This window comes from Cavia porcellus, unplaced genomic scaffold (assembly GCF_034190915.1).
Source record: "Cavia porcellus strain 051 isolate PalLab524CR breed Dunkin Hartley unplaced genomic scaffold, mCavPor4.1 scaffold_1, whole genome shotgun sequence".
NCBI lineage: Eukaryota > Metazoa > Chordata > Mammalia > Rodentia > Caviidae > Cavia > Cavia porcellus.
The window spans coordinates 31,600,527-31,620,807 of record NW_026947484.1 but is presented as its reverse complement, the minus strand read 5'-3'; the positions used below and the strand labels follow the sequence as shown (position 1 = coordinate 31,620,807).

The following is a 20,281-nucleotide window of genomic DNA, read 5'->3' as shown; positions in this document are numbered from 1 at the left end:
GCATGCGCACAAAGGGTGGCCACAGGAAACCTACTTCCTGCGCCAGCTCAAGCTGGCCACCTCATCATTCACCTTATTGAGGGAAATGCTATTACTCCTCAGTATTGGGGTCCCTGGCTCACCTAAAGCTGAGACCCAACGTTCCCTTCAAAGTAAGTAGGTCATACAAGAAAGAGTGATGTGATATTTAATGGGATAATTTATTAAATGTTGTCATGGCCAGTCCTAGGATCCCAGCACTGTTCTGGCTATTACCTTTGATTTCATTTCCTTTTAGTCTTTCTGTGACTCACTCTACCCTACCCAGGCTGGCTCCTTCTAACACCCAGGGTGGTCCCACCTCAGGGCCTTTGCACTGGCTAATGACTGAACGCCCTTCCTTTAGGGCTCTGCCTCCTAGTGCCTTCTTACCTTCCCTAGCCACCCGCCCTACCGTGTCAGCAAGATCACTGCTCTGCACTTCTATAAGTTTTCCCTGGTTTACTTTTCTTCCTCAGCATACTCGCCATTATGTATGTGACTTATTCATCTTGTATATTTGTATCTGCTACACAGGATGAGCCCTCTGAGACAGTTTTGTACTATGTTCCCAGGGCTTGGAGCAGTGTCCCGTTCAGTGTAAGTGACTGACACAGTTTTCCAGGGATAAAGCGCAGATTCAGGGCTGAGGCTGCAGCTCTGTGGTCAGTACTTCCCTAGCATGGCCAAAGGGCTGGTGTCCCTCCTTAGCACTGCAAAAAGACAAAAATAAAATAAAAACTTTAAAAATACATAAATAAATATATAAATAATAAATAAATAAATCCAGATCCATATTTGTATTTTCTCCAAGAATGCTCTGATTTGCATGAAGAAAATACCGTTTTTTTTTTTTGTTTTTTTTTTTTTGTAGTCCTGGGGATTGAACCCAAGCCCTTCACACTGAGTACTCTCAGCTTTTTTTTAATTTTTGATTTTGACATAGGGTCTTACTAAATCACTAAATCCTCCAGGCTAAGCTGAAACTTGGCAATCCTCCTGTCTCAGCCTCCCAGAATGCTAGGATTGCAAGCATACTCCACCATGCCCAATAGAAAACATTCTTTTCCAAGAAAATTAATGTTATAAAGAGGGCTCCTAAGAGACTGGTGAAGGAACCTGAATCTGACTGCTCTCTTCTAGAACCCTCCAGTGTTACAGACAAGCTTTTACAGCAATGACTCTCAAAAGGTGCTTCCAGACACAGTGAAAGCAGTGCTAGGGGGTTGTGTATAGCTGTAAAGGCACACACTAAAAAGAATAGAAAGCTCCCAAATGTGTAACCTAATGATACATCTCGAAGTCTAGAAAGACTAGAACAATCCAAATCTGAAACAAACAGAAAGAAAGAAATTATAAGATCAAGCAGAAAGTAATAACACTGAGACTAAAAGACAGTACAAAGAATCAAGGAATCAGAATTTGTTCTTTGAAAGGATGGGAAGGGGAAATGAGAGGGGGGCAGGGGACGTAAAAAGGATGAAATGCAATATGTTTATGTACCAAGTACCTTGCAATGAATGTGTTTACTGTGCATCGCAAACATATACTAATAAAACTGAGAGGAAAAGCAATGTGGTCCTGGGCCAGCAGCACCAGATAGCTGGATCTAGTAAGCAAGCCAGTCTCAAGCCCCGAGTGGATTTACTGAATAAGTGTCTCTGGGAGGGCAGGGATTTAGCTCAGCGGTATAAGTGGCTGCCTGGAGAGCACGAGGTCCAGAGTTTGATCCCTGGTATCAAAACAAAAACAAAAACAAAAGCGATCTCTGTTTTAAGGAACCCTCTAAGTAACTCTAATGCAAGCTGCAGTTTGAGAGCCAGCTGCTGAGAGAGGAAAGAGCAGCGGGCTAAATATCTAGAGATCTAGATTCTAGCCTTGATTATTTAACTGCATGACCTTGGACACATCACCTAACCTTAGCAACCACCATCTGTTCACTGAGAAAATGAAAGTGATTCTAAATTTTCATTACATGCTTTTAACATAGGATTGGCAAATCTTTCAAACGTGGTCCTGAAGGACGCCATTAGCCTTCTAAGAAGGGGCTTTTGGTCAAACATAGTAAACAGATCATGTAAAGTGCTGATGTTCCCATACAGTTCTCATGGCACTAAGCGAATCCTCTCACCTGGTAATAAGGCAGCCTTCCTAGCTCGTGTGTCTGCAAGGTGCTGGTAGACACACAGCCATGCTGCCAGTGGTATAAAAGTGTATCACATACAATCTCGGATATGTGCTAGTTGCTTTCTCCGTGCTAAAACACGATTGCCATCACCCACCGCTTAAAGAGAGGAGGTTCATTTTGGCTCACAGGTTCAGAGGTCTCAGCCCTTTCATGGTCTACAGGCTCGAAAGCTGAAATGGCAGGTAGGCTAGCCTGGAGGAGAGTGGCCCACATCATGCCAGCCAGGGAGCAGAGCAAGAAGGGAGGAGGCAGATGCACCCTGCCAGGTCACACCCAGCCTCCCGCCTCCGGCCAGGCCCCACTTCCTAGTGGCCAGTTATTATCAGGTGGGTCCCCTGGAAGGTGTAGTGTCCCATGATCCGCCACCTTCCAGAAACTTTGCTCCGGAGCCTGGAGGTTTGGGGGACATTCTATGTGTAACTCATAATCCTTAATAATGTTAATAAGCAACAGTTTTTAACAATTTATGCATTTACTATACTATTGCTTTGTTGTGGTTTTGAGGTACTGAGGATTATGAATCCAGGGCCTTTGCACTCCGCTATATCCCAACCCCGCCCCCTTTTTTGTTTTTTGTTTGAGACAGGGCCTATATAAACTGCGAAGCTGGGTTTGAACTTCAGATCCTCTTGTCTCTTGTCTCACCCTCCCAGAGAGCTGGGATAACTGGTATGTACCACAACCTGCAGCCTGTGCTATCTTTTTTTAATCATTATTTCAGAGTGTTCTACTTTTTTAAAAAGTTTACTATTAAAAAAAAATGCAATGTCAAGTCAGCAGCAGCCTTAGAAATCTCATGTTTACCACATCTCTCGATGGTATCATTTTCTCTTTGCTTGATTTAATCTCTTCTTATTTTGATCATCATGGCCATAGAAATGATAGATGATTTTATATGTGTGTATATATTCATATCATATTTTTGTTTCAGGATAGTTTGAGAAGAAAAAACCCAGAATAAAAGAAGAGAACATTTTATTTAAGATATATTGCTTAATTACTTTCAAATGCAGTCACACATCATTTAATGATGGAACATGTTTGAGAAATGCGCCATTAAGTGGTTGCATCACTGTGCAAACATCGTAGAAGCTTCCTCCTTGCAGGTGGTACTTGGGCACATCACCTCACCTTATCAGCCTCCATCTGCTCACTGATAAAATGAAAGAGATTCTACCTTCTGCAAGGAAGTATATTCTACGATGCTCACATGATAAAATCACCAAATGGTGCATTTCTTAAAACAAATCCCATCACTAAATGCATGACTGTATCTGAAAGTAGTTAAACAACGTATCTTAAATAAAATGTATTCGTCCTGCAGTCTGGTCTTTTTCTTCTCACACTGTGCTGAATTCGTGAGCTTTCCCAAGTCAGTGTAATTTTGTACAGACCCGCTTTTGACACACTTGAAACTTTCCACAATGACGGCCTTCTTAGATTTCTCACCTTTTTAGTTTCTGTGATATCCCCTCCTTCAGTTTTTGTTCTTCTTGGGATATCTTTCTCCATTTCCTCTGCTTCTTTCTCAGCACCAGCTTACCGCTTCAGTGTTGATATCTTCAGCATTGGCCTTTGGGGCTCATTATGGTTTATACCCGATGTCTTCCACTCTGAGGAGGGGTTTGGGAATGGCAGTTGGAATATGGGGTGCTACCATGGCGTGTTGTTGGGAAGTGGGCCTGATCTGAAGAGCGGGGTCACTGGGCGTGACCTGGCAGGGCTTACCTCACTCCCTGCCGCTCCCTTCCCTCCCTGCTTCCTGCCCACCAGGCCATGAGCCCCTCTCAGGCTGTCCTGCGTTGGAGCCAGCTGACTGGACTGAAATAGGAGCTAAAATAAACCTTCCTTCCTTTGAGCCGTAGTGTCAGGTATTGTGTCTCAGCGACAAGAAAAGTGACTAAGACAGGCCTCTATTCACCATTCCCGAATGGCTTTGTCATTAGCCCAGCTTTAGCTGTTTCTCACATAAACTGATAATTTCAGTGAATGGAAGTTCTCTGAAAAAGTTAAATCCATATTCAAGAGTTTGCAGACTTTTATTGAAATCCCAATATATATTGGGATATACATTGTACTATATATATATATATATATATATATATATATATAAAATCCAAATATTATAATTTTTTTTTGTCTTTTTCCGTTTTATCGGTACCAGGGATCGAACTCACGACTGCCTGCTTGCAAGGCAGGTGCTTATGCTGCTGAGCTAAATTCCCAACCCCTATAATCTTTTTTTTAGTTCACCTCATAATCTGGAAATCCCATGGAACTGTTACTGGAATTTCATCAAGTTAATTCCACTCTATTACCTCCAGTGTAACCCACAGCAAGAGTAAAGATGCTGACATATTCAAAATTATGGGCAGCCAGTGGGTCCTAAGTCCCATCCAAGTGAGGGTATGCGAACACCCTGATCACAGGCCTCTCCCGGAATTTATTATCTTAAGAAGGGAGGGCTCAAGGACAAGTGACAGATGGCAGGAACTACTTGAGTAGCTTGAGCTGGTTAGCCAGATAGATGGCTGCAATACGGAACTGGTAAATGTATTGGTTTATAACTTTTCTTTGTTATGTAACTATAAAAGCTTATTCACCTCTTTCATGGTGGAATGTCATTCAAGGTGTTTGAACTAGTATTCCATGTTCACTCATTTGGCTCAGAATGAACTATTATCTAACTTCCCTTAAAGCAGAGGTGTTATTTTATGCCAACACTTTCAAATATTGCATACCTTAGGACTGTCCATGCTAAACTCCTTGTCACACATCTATGAGACCCTTGAAATTCACCTATTCAAGGCAGAACTCATCATCTTCCCTTCAATTGCTCTTCCTCCAGGCTCCCTGCAAAGAAACCAAAGTCAGAAGGAGAGCTTCCAGACCCTGCCTCTCTCCTTCACCTCAGACAGCCAGTCCCGGCCCCTCGTCAGCCATCTTTGTTTCCAGTCACTGCTTTTCACCGGCCATCAGCCTCACACCTCACTCACACTTCCTCCTGAAGCACTCACTGGCCATCACCACCATTTATACACTCAGGGCACGCTCTGACTTTCAGGGTGAGAACCCAGCTCCCCTGGGTCCCATGGCTGTGCCCTCGCCTTTCCTGCCTAAGCCTCTCACACCTCACCCTCTGCCACACATCTGGCCCTGTGGCACTACTTGTCCTCACACCAGACTCAGCTCCCCGCTGCCATGTCTGCTCCACACCCCTGCTCTCTGACAGACTCCTGTTTTCCTTTTCAAAGACCCATCAACCAATCCACTCTGTGTGACTCAGCATCTCCTGTTCTATGCTCCCCTAGCGCCATGTCTTTGTGCCAGCCATATTGTTTACCAACTATTACTAGGGTCACTAATTACCTTTCCACTAGCCTCAAAGCACCTTGAAAGCAGGAAGCATATTTTATTTTCACTGTACCCCTACATCCTAACACATACTTAATAAATGCTTGACAAAATGATGTTTGCTTTTTCTTTACCTGTAGTGCTGTTTATTTGGGTTTTTTGTTTGAATGGAGGAGGTTGAGAAGGGACTCACACCTCAGACTCATGATCCTCCTGCCTCAGCCTCACAACTGCCAAGAATACAGGTGTGCAGCATCATACTTTACAGTGCTTTCCCCCTTGTTTTGTCAATATTTTACATTTCTTTTATCTTTGATCTGTGGTGTGTGTGTGTGTGGCTGGAGACTGAACCTGGGGCCTCACACCCTCTCCCATGCATTTCCTTTATCTTTATCAATTCTTTGACAAAACCCAGCTACAGAGATAGACGTTTGTGCTGAACTAAGAAGTAGGAACTAAGAAGGTGAATGCACCCAGAGGGAAAGCCTGTGATCAGAAGTCTGGGGGAGGAAGGGGTGAGAGCCTGTCTGTCACATTTTGAAAGCGCTCAATTCATTGTCACCTCGAGCTTTTCCTGGGGGCAGGAGTGACAGAGGTGGGGGCTTTTGCCTTCTCTTGTGGGCAACTCACAAGAGGCAGATTTCCCTCCTGAAGCTCCTTTTTGATGCCTGCGGCCATGCAGGAGGCTGGCCCAGGAGCTCCAACCTATTTTTAGCCTCAGTTCACTCCTCCCAGACAGCAGCCCTCCTGGGCAGCTCTAGATTTCACTCTTGCTGCTGCCCGTATGAATCACCAGGGCAATCGCTGCACATGAAATTGAGAGCAAAAAAACCTGAAGTGAAAGGGTGAAGGCCTTTAACAGTGGAAAGTTGTGAAGACGCCCCTGACATCAAACACCTCTGTAACCTCCCACAGTACTTTTATTCAGAAGTTTAGTGAGTGATTTGATGAATTCTCTGTGATCAGAGTCCCTGACAGGTAACCTACACTGGATAATCTAGCCTTCTCCCCAGGATTTCCTCTGGGAGGGAAACCCATCTGGAAACACATTGCTCTGGATGTTGCTTGAGTAAGAAATGCTACAAATTATACATCCATGGGCTTTTCACTTCAAATTCTGATTATTTAGTTCACGTATATTCTGTTAAACTAGGGCGAGCTTTTGAGGTGTGATATTTTGTGTTGGAAATACCTCAGCTTCTGAAAGCCATCAAAAGCGCATGGAAGGCCACTGTGGGCCTTAGAGCCCCACCTGCCCTGCCAGGTAGGCCAAGCATTTGGCCTTTGGCCACCAAGTCCACTGACTGGAGGTGTAATTAGGAATCACCCCTCTGGGGGACCCATCGACCAACCAGCCAGATTCCTGTTTCAGCCTCCTTGCCACTGTTCTGTGCCCAAAGCACTGCTAACACAGGGCGTCCTTGAAAGCAGAGTGACTGCTTCAACTTACTATTCATCTCTTGCCTGAGGAGCTGGACTAAGCAATCCCTCATCTGTCTCCTTAACGGAAAGGCTGAAGACAAGATTCATCCTCCAGGCCCCGGGTCCCACTGCACAGGTGACTCTCCGGCAGCAGAGGTGGAGACCCCATTAGACCCCTCACGATGGCTTCCCTTCTACCTCTGCTCCCATCCTCACTGCCCTAGGACACAGCGCTGGGTTCCGGTAACCATCCTTCTAACGGCCTCTAGCCCAGAGGATTGCCTCCTCTGTCAGAGGAGAACGAAGTACTCATTTGAGGGAAGAAGCTGGATTATATGACCTCCGGAGGCAACTTTCTCACAGCGAAGGAAAGTTGATTGGAGGAAGACTGAACTATCAACAGAGGGAGAATCAAAGAATGGTTATGACAGCTATAGAGAAAAAGCATTCTCAGGCCGTAGACGAATGAGGGCCTGGATGAGGCAGATGCAGAGGAAATGAATGTTTTCCTCCCGCCTTGCTGACCTCATCCACCCTACGCCTGGAAGCATCTAACCAGGGTCACAGGGCAGGCGGGCAATGACCTATCAATACAAAGGGACAAGGGTACAAGACAAGCTGAAAGAAAGAAGGAACCGGAAAAGGACAGAACACTCAGGCGAGGCAGACAGGGAAGGGGTTTCACAGTGGCTGGGCCTCGGGAGGAAGGTGAGAGAAGGTGGCCTTTGGACAGGGAGGGAGGGGAATGGAGAGTCGGCTGAGATAGAGCGGACCAAGGGGACCAGCTGAGCTAGACAGCCTCTGACCTGGAGGACTGAAAGTGCCTGCTGAAGCATCTGTACTTCTCCTGCAGGCCTCAGCAGGTCACTGGAGAGACTCTTAGTGGGGTGCTGGGGTACTGTGGCCCTCCTAGCGTCCTTTCTGGGCTCTTGTTCTACACAAACACTTGGACAGGAAATATAGTAGGGCTTTATACGCATCAAAGATTCATTAAAGGTATTAAAGGTAAGGAAAGATGGGAGACATGCTTGGAAGAAGAGCTCTGCAGAGTGAGTGCAGGCCAGTTAAAGCAGGAAGAGAACACGCAGAGTGCAGAATGGGCCCCTGACAAAGGGAAATGGCAGAACCACGAGGCCAGTGGCTGCCATCTTTTTATCACTACTCTGGGGTTGAACCTAGGCCGCCCTATCAAGAAACTGCTTGATCTGTGCCAAAGAATGGAAGATAACGTTCTCTGGTACCAGGTGCAGCGCTTGAAAGCTGTGCTGTGTGTGTCCTGAATCTCTGTGACTCACAGGTCATGCTCGCCTGCCCAGCCACCCTGCCATGCCCTAATCTCCTGCCTCAATTCTAGTACACGAAATTATAAAATGTGCATTGTTTTTTCCTCTAATTTTTATTTTGATTATGATAATATATTAGAATATATTTTTATAATAATTAGATCATGCAGGAGTTGGTACCCGTAATAACACATCCTGACTCTCCCTACTTCCCCTTCACCTCCTTCCATCTCTTCATGGAAATACATATTAGAAACAGCAGTGAAAAGAATTTTTTGTGTAGTGCTGGAGGTCAAACCCAGGGTCTTGTGCTCTAGCACTGAGCTACACCACCCCAGGCCCAAGAAATTTAACTGCAAATTATAACTTCTTTAGACATCTTAATTTTTACCACATATGTTACTTTTCAATTTAAAAACTAATTAAAAATTTAAGCTATCAAAAATACACTGTATAATGTAGGTCAATACCTTTGAAAACTTACAAACAGGAACCAACAACAAACATTGTAGGGTTCAGTGGGGAGCCATGAGAGGATGGATTTACATGCTGGGTCTAAGACTGCCTAGTGAGTGAACTCCTTCGGTTGTTCTTTGTTTTTGTGTGGGGTTTTTTTTTGGGGGGGGGGTTGGCCTTGTTGAGATAGGGTCTCACTGTGTAGTTCAGGCTGGCTTTGGGCTCACTTTGTAGCCCAGGCTGGTCTCGAACATGCAAACAATTCTGCCTCAGCTTCCCAAGTGCTGGGATTACAGGTATGAGCCACCACACTTGGCTGTGTTCTTTGTTCTTTGAGACAGGCATTTGCTATGCAGCTCAGGTCAGCTTTGAACTGACTATGTAGACCTAGCTGGACTCAAACTTCTGGCAGTCCTCCTGCCTCAGCCTCCCAAGTGCTGAGATTGCAGATGTGCACCACCACACCTGGTTTTGAGCCTCAGTTTTTTTTAAAGTAGAAAGTAGTTTTTTAAAAATTTTGTATATATATCACCACATGAATCACCACACCTGACTGTCATATGTGTGTATATATATTTTGTGTGTATATATTTTTTGTGTAGTGCTGGAGGTCAAACCCAGGGTCTTGTGCTCTAGCACTGAGCTACACCACCCCAGGCCCAAGAAATTTAACTGCAAATTATAACTTCTTTAGACATCTTAATTTTTACCACATATGTTACTTTTCAATTTAAAAACTAATTAAAAATTTAAGCTATCAAAAATACACTGTATAATGTAGGTCATATGTGTGTATGTATATATATATATACACACATATGACAGTCAGGTGTGGTGATTCATGACTCGGGTGGGAAGATTTTAAATTCAAGACCAGCCTGTGAAATGTAGTGAGACCCTGCCTCAAAATAAAAATTTAAAAAGGACTGACGATGTAGGTCAGTGTGAAGGTCCCAGGTTAATCTTCAATGTAATGGCAGGGAGAGGCACTAGAATGCATTTGAAGATAACTGTATTTGATAATACATTAAATTCTGTTCAATAAATGTATAAACAACAAATCAAGAAGCTACAATGGTACAATGGGACCTGCAAGCCTATGGGGGTCAGTAGAATCGGAACAGGTCTGGCTGCCATTTCAAAAGCAGGGTTAAAAAAAAAGGCAGGATGACCTGAGTTGGTGGGTCAGGGCTGCCAAGAAGGCCCGCTCACAGGCAGAGTGGGTCTTTCCTTGGGACTGTGCTAGATGGTGCACAGATGTCTCAACTGAGGATCTAGCGTCAGTGTACATCTTCACCCAGCTTTCTGCTCCGCTAGGCAATGATCTGCTAGACTTGATAGCGTATGCCAGCACTAATTCAGCACTTGCGAGACTGAGACAGGAGAGTCCCGGTAAGATCCATGGCTGGAGACCTGCCTGAGCTACCTAGAGATCCCGTTGAGAGAGAGGGAGGGAGGGAGGGAGGGAGGGAGAGAGAGAGAGAGAGAGAGAGAGAGAGAGAGAGAGAGAGAGAGAAGAGAGAGAGAGAGAAAGAAGGAGGAGGAGGAGGAAGACGAGGAGGAGGAGGAGGAAGACGAGGAGGAGGAGGAGAGAGGAGAGAGACAGAGAAAGAGAAGAGAGAGGAGAGAGACAGAGAGAAAGAGAAACAGAGGAGAGGAGAGAGACAGAGAGAATGTGATTCTCAAATGGCCAGGAGATGTCGCTGCAGACAGTACTGGCCACACATTTTTTGCGGTCTGGATTTATCCCACAGCGGTTTCCCTGCTCCCTTAAGCAGCCTGTTCTCTTTCTCCTGTGTCTCTGCCTTGCTTGCCCTGAAACCCTGTCTGGTGCTTGCCTGATGTCCTGGCATGTTGGAGGTGGCAACAGAGCCAACATGATGACTGGGTTCTACATTCACTTCCCTGCTCTTTTTTTTTCATTATTTGGTTTTCAGAGACAAAGTGTAGGGAATAGTTCGTCTTTGAACTCAGTATGTGGACCCGCCTGGCCTCAAACTTGTGATCCTCTTGCCTCAGCTTCTCAGGTGCTAGAACTAGGCATGCACTGCCACGGCCTGGTCTGTCTTCATCACCCCCCACCACCACCACCAAGGATTGAACTCACAACCCCTCATTTGCCAGGCAGGCACTTGTGTCACTGAGCTAAATCCCCAGCCCTCTTCATCATTATCTTTGTAACATTTATTTACCTGTGCTGTCTATCTCACTCCGGTTCCCTAGGCCCCCTGAGTCCTGTTAATGTGTGAAGGGATGCCCTGTTCCAAATTTCTCCCACTCTTCCAAATGGCCCCAATTTTCCAAAATTTGCATTTAAAAACTTAGTGATGATTAATCCACTTCACTTTCTGAAAGTATCTGAGCAGTTAGTAAAAAAAGTAAACTTTTAAAAATCATCCCTAAACACCCCTAAGGTGCTGGGGATATAGCTCAGTGGTAGACACACTCTACCAGGCTCTGGGTTTGACCTCTTGCACAAAAACAAAGAAACAGCCCCAGGACACAGGAAATGATGAGCATTCCTGAGGCCAACTAAGTGACTTATCCACAGGAAATATGTAACAATTAAGGACTGGACTGTGACAGCCGAGATCTGGTATAAAAACAGACATCCCAAGCCCACCCAGCCCTTTCTCCATGGCTTCTGTTTGCTCCCCTTACTCTGTCTCTCATTTACCTTGAGTGTGTAAAACTCAGCTAAGAATTACTTTTCAAATCAGCAGCTTTATAGATATCCTTCCCCAGCGATAGCCTTAGAACAAATTTTTCTAAACTGAACTCTGTTTACCTTTGTTCTAAAAGACCTTGGACTTTAGGAGAAAATGTTCCCACTCCTCCACACAGTCTGGTTTGGGCCCAATGCTGACAAGGATTGTGAGCTGCTCACCTAATCAAGGTGCCCAGAACGGGCACCTGTCCCTGCCCAACAGCAGGCTCTGGTGTGGAGCTGCCTAACTCCTCAGTCTCCCCCTCCCGTGAACCTTCACGGGACACGGGCGTGCAGGGGAACAACACATTCTTAGCCACTGCCTTCCTGACCCAGCTGCTCCTCCAAAAACTCGCAGAGCCTGAGCAGCCCCACACACCTAAAATATTATTTGGTTGCTGCCAACAAGACATGAAAATGGAGAGCCGGGGATCCCAAACAAGGGCAACATGCAGGCCTCTTTCTTCCCTGGACATGTGGCAGGAGCCCTGCACAAGTGGTCCCGGATAGGGGTCTAAAAGGTAAAACAATGTGCACACATTGCTTGTGAGACAGTCAGAACCTCGCCAAGTGTAGTAGTGCACTCCTGTAACCCTAGCCTCCTGAGCATCGGAAGGCAGGAGGATTGCAAGTTCAAGCCCCACCTGGACAAATTAACAATGTAGCAAGAGCTTGTCTCAAATAAAAATGTAGAAAACAAGCCAGGCGTTGTGGCTCACACCTGTAATCCCAGCACTTGGGAGGCTGAGGCAGGAAGATCCTTGTGAGTTTGAAACGAACTGGGCTACAAAGTGAGCTCAAGGCCAGCCTGAACTGTATAGCAAGACCCTGTGTCAAATAGACAGAAACAAAACAAAACAAAAAATGTAGAAAACAGGCTGGAGATTAGCTCCTTACAAAGGTCCTAGTGTCCATCACCAGCACCACAAGAACATATACCAAAAAAGTCAGAAGTTTTTTGGATTTGCACTTATTTTCTGTTGTAGTGTTCAAGCACTGCAGTGGAGGCTGGACAACTCTCTTCAGGCCTCAGAGCCTCCTTCCAGCTCTGCCAAAGGGACGCTTGTCATCCTGGACTGACGCACTCCACCCCAGCCTCCAGTTCCATAGGAGTGGAAACTGCCATTAAAACACCTGGGCTGGGAAACAAGGCTGTAAACACAAGGCCCATGGGCTCTCTTTAGCCAAAAGACACAGAAATGCATTTTGCTTGGTTTTCATAATGAGTTAAAATTTGAAAAGATTTACATTAAAATCTATTTTTTTGGTCAACAAATGTTTAACTCTGTACTACTGATAAACAATATATCTGTGACTAATATTTCATTCATGTTGTGAAATTCTGGGTATTACATGACAATTTACACCCATATTTAAATATTATTTACATCTTTAGTATTTCTTCCCAAAAGGAGATCTCACATGACTTTTTCCTTTTGTACCTCGGTGTCCATTCTTGTATTTGTAAGGTCTTCCATTAGTGCACGTTATTATGTGACTTTGAATGGATAGGAGAGAAATAAAATATTCCCCCATTCCATATATTCATGGATTTTTCTCCAGAATGAGTTTTTCATGTCAGTTAACAGAAGTGAAACAACTAGATTCCTTAACACATTGCTCAAATCCACAGAGCTTTTCTCCAATGTGAGTCCTTCCTTGTGGGTCTGTTTTTCTCAAGAGGCCTGGGGGTGTAGTTCATGGTGGAGCACTTGCCAAGCATGTGCAAGGCCCCAAGTTCCATGATCCCCCGCACAGAAAGAAAAAAAAACCAAATACGAAACATGAAAGTCACTGCCGAATCAGTGTCCATGGCCGGGAAGGGCAGCACACCCACTGTGCTGCTGGGGATTCAGTTGCTCCCTTTGGACTCAAATGAGCTTCACTCTTCTGTGAGGCCTGCCTCGTTCAGGTGCCAAGGTATTTAGTTTGAGATCCTTGAAGGCTTTAATCCCCACTGAACTGCAGAGTTTGGAGCAGAGGAAGCTCACCAAGGATTTGATGACTATTTTCACTTCACTGTGAATGAAGGTCCACAGCACAGAGCTCCACCTCTGTGAGTGTAGATGTTGCTGACCACCATAGGACAGAAGAAGACTGAGTTGAGGTTGCAAGCAGGATACACATGTGGACCCAAGAGCGGGCCATTCATCAGGAATATGCCTGTCCTGCTTGCCCTCGAGAATGGCCATGGCTCCTTTCTCCCAGCTTGGCAGTACTGAGTGACTTGTAGCCTGAGATCATTTTGCAGGATTCAATTTAGGTTTCACACTAACTGGCACAGGCCACCTCACCCCTAATGTTAAGCAGAGTAGAGGTCACTAGACCACCTGGCTGAATTTACAGAAAATCTCCATGCTGCCTGCCACAGGACATTTCAGGCATACTGTGCATTTCCTGGTCAGGAAGAGGGGGTGGGGTACCTGCAGCCCTGAGGGGCTCCAACAATGATCCTTTACCTCTAGGAGTGCCCTCCCAATGAAGCCCAGAGGGTCTCTGGCCACCCTGTCCTTCCCTATGGCTATGTCCAGGGGTAAAATACAAAACTGCTTTGAAGTGAAACTTATAATTCTTTTACTTCCTGCACTAAAGCAAAGCAAAACAAAACAACAAAACAAAGCACTAGATGTGTGGTTTAGGGGGTAAAGAGTCGGCTTAGCATGCATGAAGTTCCCTGCTTCAATGCAGAAAGGAAATCCAATTACCAAAGTGTCCACAATACACCAAAACCCAGATCCTAGTGGTGTTGTCTTCTTTTTTGTATATCACACACCAAAAAAGCCAATCTGTTTTTCACCCAATTTGTAATGTTTATTGTCTAGCTCACGTGCAGAGAAAACCTGCTGGATCGTATTATTCAAAACCCTCTCCTAGGTTTGCAGGAAAACAAAAGGTTGGTCCTCGGAAATCTACACTTCAGTGAGGCTGACACCTCCTAGATTTTTCCAGAGGCCTGTGACAAATCAAACTGGGGCCTGCCTCTTCCCACTAGGTGTCGCACTAAACAATGGGGAACACAGACCACCAGGTCCTTCAGTTGTTCTGTCATAAAGTCATCAAAGGAGCTGCAGAGAAACCTATTTCTGAATTTTCATAACTGCAGCCCCAAATCCTTTTCTGATGTGCCCTTATAGGTGGGCTTTCAGAGTTTAATATTGTTGTGCATTTTTCAAAAAAGCAAGTATCTCCAGATAGGGAAACACCTATTCTCTACTATACCTAACAGTTGAAATGGAAGATACCTTATCTAACAGTTGGAATAGAAGATACTTTTGAGCATATTCCAAGCCATGGTTTCATTTTCACAATATATTTCCCAGTGTTAATACTACAACTTCATTGGCCAAATGATTACTCTATTAGGATAGGAATAAGGAAAACTGCTATGGGATGTCTGGGTAATGTTTTATGGATCTCAGTTTCTTTTTAGGAAAGTGGGAACAATACTTAGTTTTCAGGATTAGTTATGAAAACTAATAATATGATGCATAAAGCATCAGAGTTCTTTCAAAAATTTATATCGTGATCTTTGCAGGAGTCATGGTCATCCTTTTAAAGAGTTAGACATGTACTTGTGAACAGGTTCTAATACAAGTTTTAAAGTCACTAAAGAACTAAAATGTCAGTCTCAGTATAAAAGCAAGTGTACTACAAAAAGTTAACTGGCCAATGGAATAACATGCAGTTAACTAGAGGTAACACCTGGAATCTGATCTATTGATCCTCACCTTTTCCCCTTGCCTCACTAACTATATTTGCCTATCAGAAACCTTAGAGCCAATGGAGCCAATCTCTGGGAAGTTTTCATTTCTTCTTCTCACAGGTTCGTATCCATGCTATAGATTCAGTTTCTCCACACTGAAACAGTTGGAGATGCAATGGAAAGATGGAGAAAGGAGAAGCACTGGTTAATCCGCCAGTTAGGAAAAGATGGCTGCAGTGATGACCAGTAATCCCTGCATGACTACAAAGTCCTCCTGGAGTTCATTTTGAAGAACTAGGACCAATATGATTTATTTTGCCTGGACCAGTTCTAGAAGTGGTTGAAGCATTCAGTCCTTGCCTCGCAGGCCAGGAGGTGCTATAGGGAGCATGTGCTCTATTTTTGCAGGGGAAACCAGAGGGTGGATGGTCAGTGCAAGCTCCTTTCTCTCAGGAGTGGCTCCCCACAGTGAGAGGCTAGGTTCAAAGGCTGGCCTGGGGTTGGGAGAAGTAAGAGTCAGCAGAGGCAGGTGAGCACACTGTCTGTGCGCCTCCACAGGGCTGCCTAAGCCTTCTGCAGGATGCCTAGTAGGCAAGCCATTAACCCAGTTGTTCAGCTGGGCACCCAGAAGTAAGCTCAGGGGCCATCCTTTGCAGCAGCACAACGTAGTTATTTCAATATTGTGAGGTACCCTGAACCTCTACTACAAAGATCAACAAACACCGTGGTTTACTTGGAAAAAAAATAAATCATGGTCCCTATTTAGTACTTTCCCTCATACAGAGCCAGTTATCCCCTCTTGCAGTCAACAGGATCATTAATCCCTAAGAAATGACTTGGTTTTTAACGCCAAACCTTTCACAATTTACGGTGTGTGGGAGAGGGCATCTAAATGTCCTGCAATGCAAAGAACAGGTATTGGTAAACACAGACGGCTTATGAACCACTCTGCACGGAGAAATTTGGTGGAAGCAAATCCCTACATCTAGCCATCATTTCCACTCTTGAGTTTTCAAAATATCAGAAAAACGGAAAGGACCGGCAAGTTGACAAACCCCAAACAGGAACCACTGTCTGCGTCCTTGGGATCTCAGCAGTTGACGACCCCAAATCATATCAATCATGGGAAACCCCAGGGAAAGAAGTTTTCTTGCAGGGACTCAAGATTACTGAGGGCAGGCTGCAGGGAAGTACCTGGGAGGAGGGGGGCCTCATTGAGAGGACTTTCCAGCCACTCAGCGCTCATCAAAAAGTTCTCTGACAATGACCCCAGTGGCTCATCGCAGGGAGTTTCTCTGATGAACCCAGCTCAAGGTTTAGGTACATAGCAGAGGACTAGTCCAGTTCTCTTTTCTGGTCTGACTGGCTTGGAAATTCCCCGCATCTGACCCCGCCCCGGAGAAATCCCCTGCCAGGGTTTATAGGGCGCCGCGGCGGCGCTGCCGAGCCCACAACAGCCCGAGCTCGCCGTGCTGCCCGCTAGCGACACACACAGCCAGGAGGCCAGCGACACCACTGCGAGGAAGTCGGCGACGCACACAGCGAGGCCGGCGACGCACACCCGAGGACCACAGCGCTCAGCCTGCGGCCGAGCGCACCCGGAGCGCACGCCATGTTCCAGCCGGCCGAGCGCGTCCAGGAGTGGGCCATGGAGGGGCCCCGGGACGTGCTCAAGAAGGAGCGCCTGCTGGACGACCGCCACGACAGCGGCCTGGACTCCATGAAGGACGAGGAGTACGAGCAGATGATGAAGGAGCTGCAGGAGATCCGCCTGGAGCCGCATGAGGTGCTGCGAGGCGCGGAGCCCTGGAAGCAGCAGCTGACGGAGGACGGAGACTCGTAAGTGCGCGGGCCGGGCGGCCGGGTGGCGGGCGCGGGGCCTGCGGGGATGGCGGAGGTCTGCAAGCCCGGAGCCTGCGCGCGGCTGCAGGGCTGCTCGGGCCGTGATGCTGGGGAGGGGTCGCGCGGAGCCCCCGTGCAGGCCGGGGCGCCACACCCCCCTCTTCTCCTCCCTCCCCTCCCCCCAGCGATTCGACTCGCGGGGGGCGGGGACGCGGAGTCCAGGGTTGCATAAGGCGGGCGGGAGTTTCTGGGCCCCGGCGGGCGCCGCGAGGCCGGGAGGGGAAGTACAGGGCGTTCCGACCCGGGGAGGGGGAGGGGGGCCAGGCCGGCGCCGTCGCGCAGGGGGTGGGGCCCGGAAAGTCCCTGGGCGCCTGCCAGGAACACTCAGCTCATAATAACCGCGCGGAAAACACCGCGGCCTCGGCCTCCAGAAACCCCGGCCTTGCGCAATCCCGGCAGCCCGGGCCCCACGCAGCGCGCTCACCACCCCGGGGGGTTTCCCTCTTCGCCCTCAGGTTCCTGCACTTGGCCATCATCCATGAAGAGAAGGTGCTGACCATGGAAGTGATCCGCCAGGTGAAGGGAGACCTGGCCTTCCTCAACTTCCAGAACAACCTGCAGCAGGTGCGCCACTCACCCAGCCCTGTGCCCCCTCTGACCCTGACCCCCAAGAGGAACTGGGTATAGCACAGTCCCTCAGATCCTTCTGAATTGTCAGTCACCATTTGTCATCAGCCCTGGCCTTTCACACACAAATCAGGCAACCTCCTAGTGAGTAAAAGAACTCATTCATTTGGTGAGGTCTTTATGACCCAACAGGGGTCCCTGGAATTGCCTGGCCCCTTGTACCTGTCTGGCAGGAGCAGTGTCCACCAGCAGATGTCAGGAGCTTGGGGAACTCAGATTGTGGGTTTGCTCTGTGGCTTATCCTCTTCCTGTTCCTCTTCCGTCTGCAGACTCCACTGCACTTGGCTGTGATCACCAAGCAGCCTGAAATTACTCAGGCACTTCTGGAAGCTGGCTGTGATCCTGAGCTCCGGGACTTTCGAGGAAACACCCCCCTACACCTTGCCTGTGAGCAGGGCTGCCTGGCCAGTGTCGCGGTGCTGACGCAGACCTGCACCACACAACACCTCCACTCCATCCTGCAGGCCACTAACTACAATGGTACGTCCTGCCTGCCCCACCAGAGGATGGGGATGTGGTGGACAAGGGTGGTGGATCCACCTAGGGCAAGAATTTAAGCTCCCAACATGAGACAGATTTTATATAGTTCATTCAGAATAAGAATACTGAGTTCTAAAAACTCAGAAGACATGTCCCATACAAGGGTAGGAGAAAGGTTCTATATTGGGTGAGGTTTGAAGGAGTAGCTAAAAATTTCTGCCTTTTGCTCTTCTAGGCCACACGTGTCTGCACTTAGCTTCTATCCATGGCTACCTGGCCATCGTGGAGCGCTTGGTGTCCTTGGGTGCTGATGTCAATGCCCAGGTGAGCATGTCATGCTGCCGGATGGAGGGGTAGGCTCCTCTGTACTCCCCATGCTCTGGTTGCAAGCAGCAGTTCCAAACTCAGCCCTAAGCATCTTAATCTCTTTCGGTCTCAGGAGCCCTGCAATGGCCGGACGGCACTCCACCTCGCGGTGGACCTTCAGAATCCTGATCTCGTGTCACTCTTGTTGAAGTGTGGGGCTGATGTCAACAGAGTCACCTACCAAGGTTACTCCCCATATCAGCTCACCTGGGGCCGGCCAAGCACCCAGATACAGCAGCAGCTGGGTCAGCTGACCCTCGAAAACCTTCAGATGCTGCCAGAGAGCGAGGATGAGGAGAGCTATGACACAGAGTCAGAGTTCACAGAGGATGAGGTGAGTCTCCTTTAACATCTTCAGCACTCTGCCAAAAATTAGGAGAGGGCCATTCCTCCTCTCTCCTCCAGGGAGCCTAGAGCTATTGGTCATAAGGCTTTCTTATTCCCCAGACCTCAATGTGCATAACCAGTATCCCAAGATTGTGTCTCTTTTTCTGGTTTTAATAGCTTACATTTTGGGGAGGACTAGGAGGTGAACCCAGACTTTCACACATTGTAGGCATGTGCTTCCCACTGAACTGCACCCCCAGAATGGCTTAACTACTTTCTTTTTTTAATGACTTTTTGAGGATCTCACTATGTAGTCTAGGCCAACCTTGAACACACTAAAGAATCCAGGCTGGGCTTGGACTCTGGCAATCCACTTGCCTCAGCCTCTGGAGTGTGCATACCTCCACGTCTGGCCAATTTAGTGTTTTAAAAGTGGAGGAGTATTAAAGGAAAACTCCCCCCACCTGTAAGGTGCATTATATTTTGGTTATGGAGAAAGGAGTCCAGAAATATTTGAGTGATTGCCAGTAGCAGCCCTCTGGCAGCCCAAATTCCTCGGCAGAGTTCCACAAGTTTAACATGTCTGTTTCTTTCTTTCTGTTTTTAGCTGCCATATGATGACTGTGTGTTTGGAGGTCAGCGTCTGACATTATGAGTGGAAGGCATCAAGAAGGACATGGACTTGTATATTTGTACAAAAAGAGAGTTTTATTTTTCTAAAAAAAGAAAAAGAAAAAAAAGTTTGAAGGGTATTCTCACCATCACACTGCACGCTGCCTGGGCCCAGATGGAGTACAGCAGATCGGCCCTTTCATGAGTTTGGCTTGGGGGAACGAGGAAGGTCTTTGGAATGCGAAGCCAGCCTTCTGTGTAACTTTGCCTTGGTGGGGTTTGAGGAGAATCTGATAAAAGGGCCGCATTTATTTATTGTGCTTTTGATTGAATCACCGTGGAATATAGTGGCCGAAGCTGGTTCTGTCCCTGATGGGTAACAGCTAGGTGGGCAGTGGTGTAGTGTTAGAAGTCACCACCTGTCATGGTTTGTGTTGCCCTCCTGTAAATGGTGTAGATAGTGTATTTTGCTGGTAATTATTTTGGTACTTCTGAGATGTATATTTATTAAACAGACTTTTACAAACAGAATTGTGGTGATCACTGTCTTGGGGCTGTCAGGGCACCCCATTGTGAAAGTGCAGGGTGCCCAGGTGGGTGGAGGGGGCGTGGAGTGTTTTCAGAGGAGAGTTTCTCACCGGCAGCCCTGGGCCTGTGTGGGAGGGAGGCTGCTGAAAGCACGGGTAGAAAGTGCCAGTCAGCGCAGGGCAGCAGCACCCTGCTCGGGCTCCGGCTGCAGGTTCTCTGTGGTGGTTCTGTTTCCCCTTGGTTTAGGCTATCTCCAGACCCTACTTTCATGCTAGGAAATTACGTTAGACAACAGGATGGCCTTTGTT

The 20,281-nt window shown here is 47.0% G+C and overlaps 1 protein-coding gene and 1 long non-coding RNA gene across 2 annotated transcripts; both read left to right on the top strand.

The window, feature by feature from the left end:
- Positions 1-23: 23 nt before the first annotated feature.
- Positions 24-5,193, top strand: LOC134475536 (uncharacterized). Its single transcript, XR_010046711.1, has 3 exons — positions 24-152; positions 2,793-2,875; positions 5,055-5,193. It is a non-coding gene; the product is annotated as an uncharacterized LOC134475536 (long non-coding RNA).
- Positions 5,194-16,574: 11,381 nt separating this feature from the next.
- Positions 16,575-19,976, top strand: Nfkbia (NFKB inhibitor alpha). The gene is made up of 6 exons (XM_003471879.4): positions 16,575-16,970; positions 17,489-17,597; positions 17,930-18,140; positions 18,376-18,464; positions 18,580-18,840; positions 19,441-19,976. Exons 1-6 carry the CDS (start codon positions 16,744-16,746, stop codon positions 19,486-19,488), a joined length of 945 nt encoding a protein of 314 aa, XP_003471927.1. The 5' UTR covers positions 16,575-16,743; the 3' UTR covers positions 19,489-19,976.
- Positions 19,977-20,281: the final 305 nt, after the last annotated feature.

What these genes read in the sequence shown, in the direction of transcription:
- Nfkbia (XM_003471879.4), top strand. Translation starts at nt 16,744, where the DNA reads ATGTTCCAGCCGGCCGAGCGCGTCCAGGAGTGGGCCATGGAGGGGCCC. An exon ending in CTGACGGAGGACGGAGACTC is followed by an intron (nt 16,971 to 17,488) that starts GTAAGTGCGCGG and finishes CTTCGCCCTCAG; the next exon opens with GTTCCTGCACTTGGCCATCA. An exon ending in GTGCTGATGTCAATGCCCAG is followed by an intron (nt 18,465 to 18,579) that starts GTGAGCATGTCA and finishes TTTCGGTCTCAG; the next exon opens with GAGCCCTGCAATGGCCGGAC.